Genomic DNA, 279 nt, shown 5'->3' with positions numbered 1-279 from the left:
TTTTTTTTTTAATCACCAATTCATCATAGTTAATGATTGTCTTGACCATCCAGGCTCTGTCAACACTTCCACGGTGGCAGTGCCAGTGGCCTAGGACCCAAAGCCAGGCACCCAAGACTCTGCCATGGCTGAGGACTACGTGTGGTACCAGGGCATTCCTTTCCCTGTTGTGTATATCTGCCCTGAACATCTAAAAGCAGTCCATGAGGAGCTGGTGCTGAAGGATGAAGACATCATCATGGTGACCTACCCCAAATCAGGTGAGCAGTGGGGGCTGTG

General features: G+C 49.8%; 1 protein-coding gene across 1 annotated transcript in view; it reads left to right on the top strand.

Moving 5' to 3' along the window:
• Positions 1 to 88: 88 nt before the first annotated feature.
• Positions 89 to 279, top strand: part of LOC106001796 (bile salt sulfotransferase 1-like) — an 8,359-nt gene continuing 8,168 nt past the window's right edge. The window contains exon 1 of the mRNA XM_013036773.1: positions 89 to 260. Within this exon, the coding sequence (XP_012892227.1) occupies positions 125 to 260 (136 nt within the window). The 5' untranslated portion in view covers positions 89 to 124. The remainder of the gene's footprint in view (positions 261 to 279) is intronic.

This window comes from Dipodomys ordii, unplaced genomic scaffold (assembly GCF_000151885.1).
Source record: "Dipodomys ordii isolate 6190 unplaced genomic scaffold, Dord_2.0 Scaffold426, whole genome shotgun sequence".
Taxonomy (NCBI): Eukaryota; Metazoa; Chordata; class Mammalia; order Rodentia; family Heteromyidae; genus Dipodomys; species Dipodomys ordii.
Note: the sequence above shows the minus strand (reverse complement) of the source record. Positions and strands in the feature narration are given on the sequence as shown.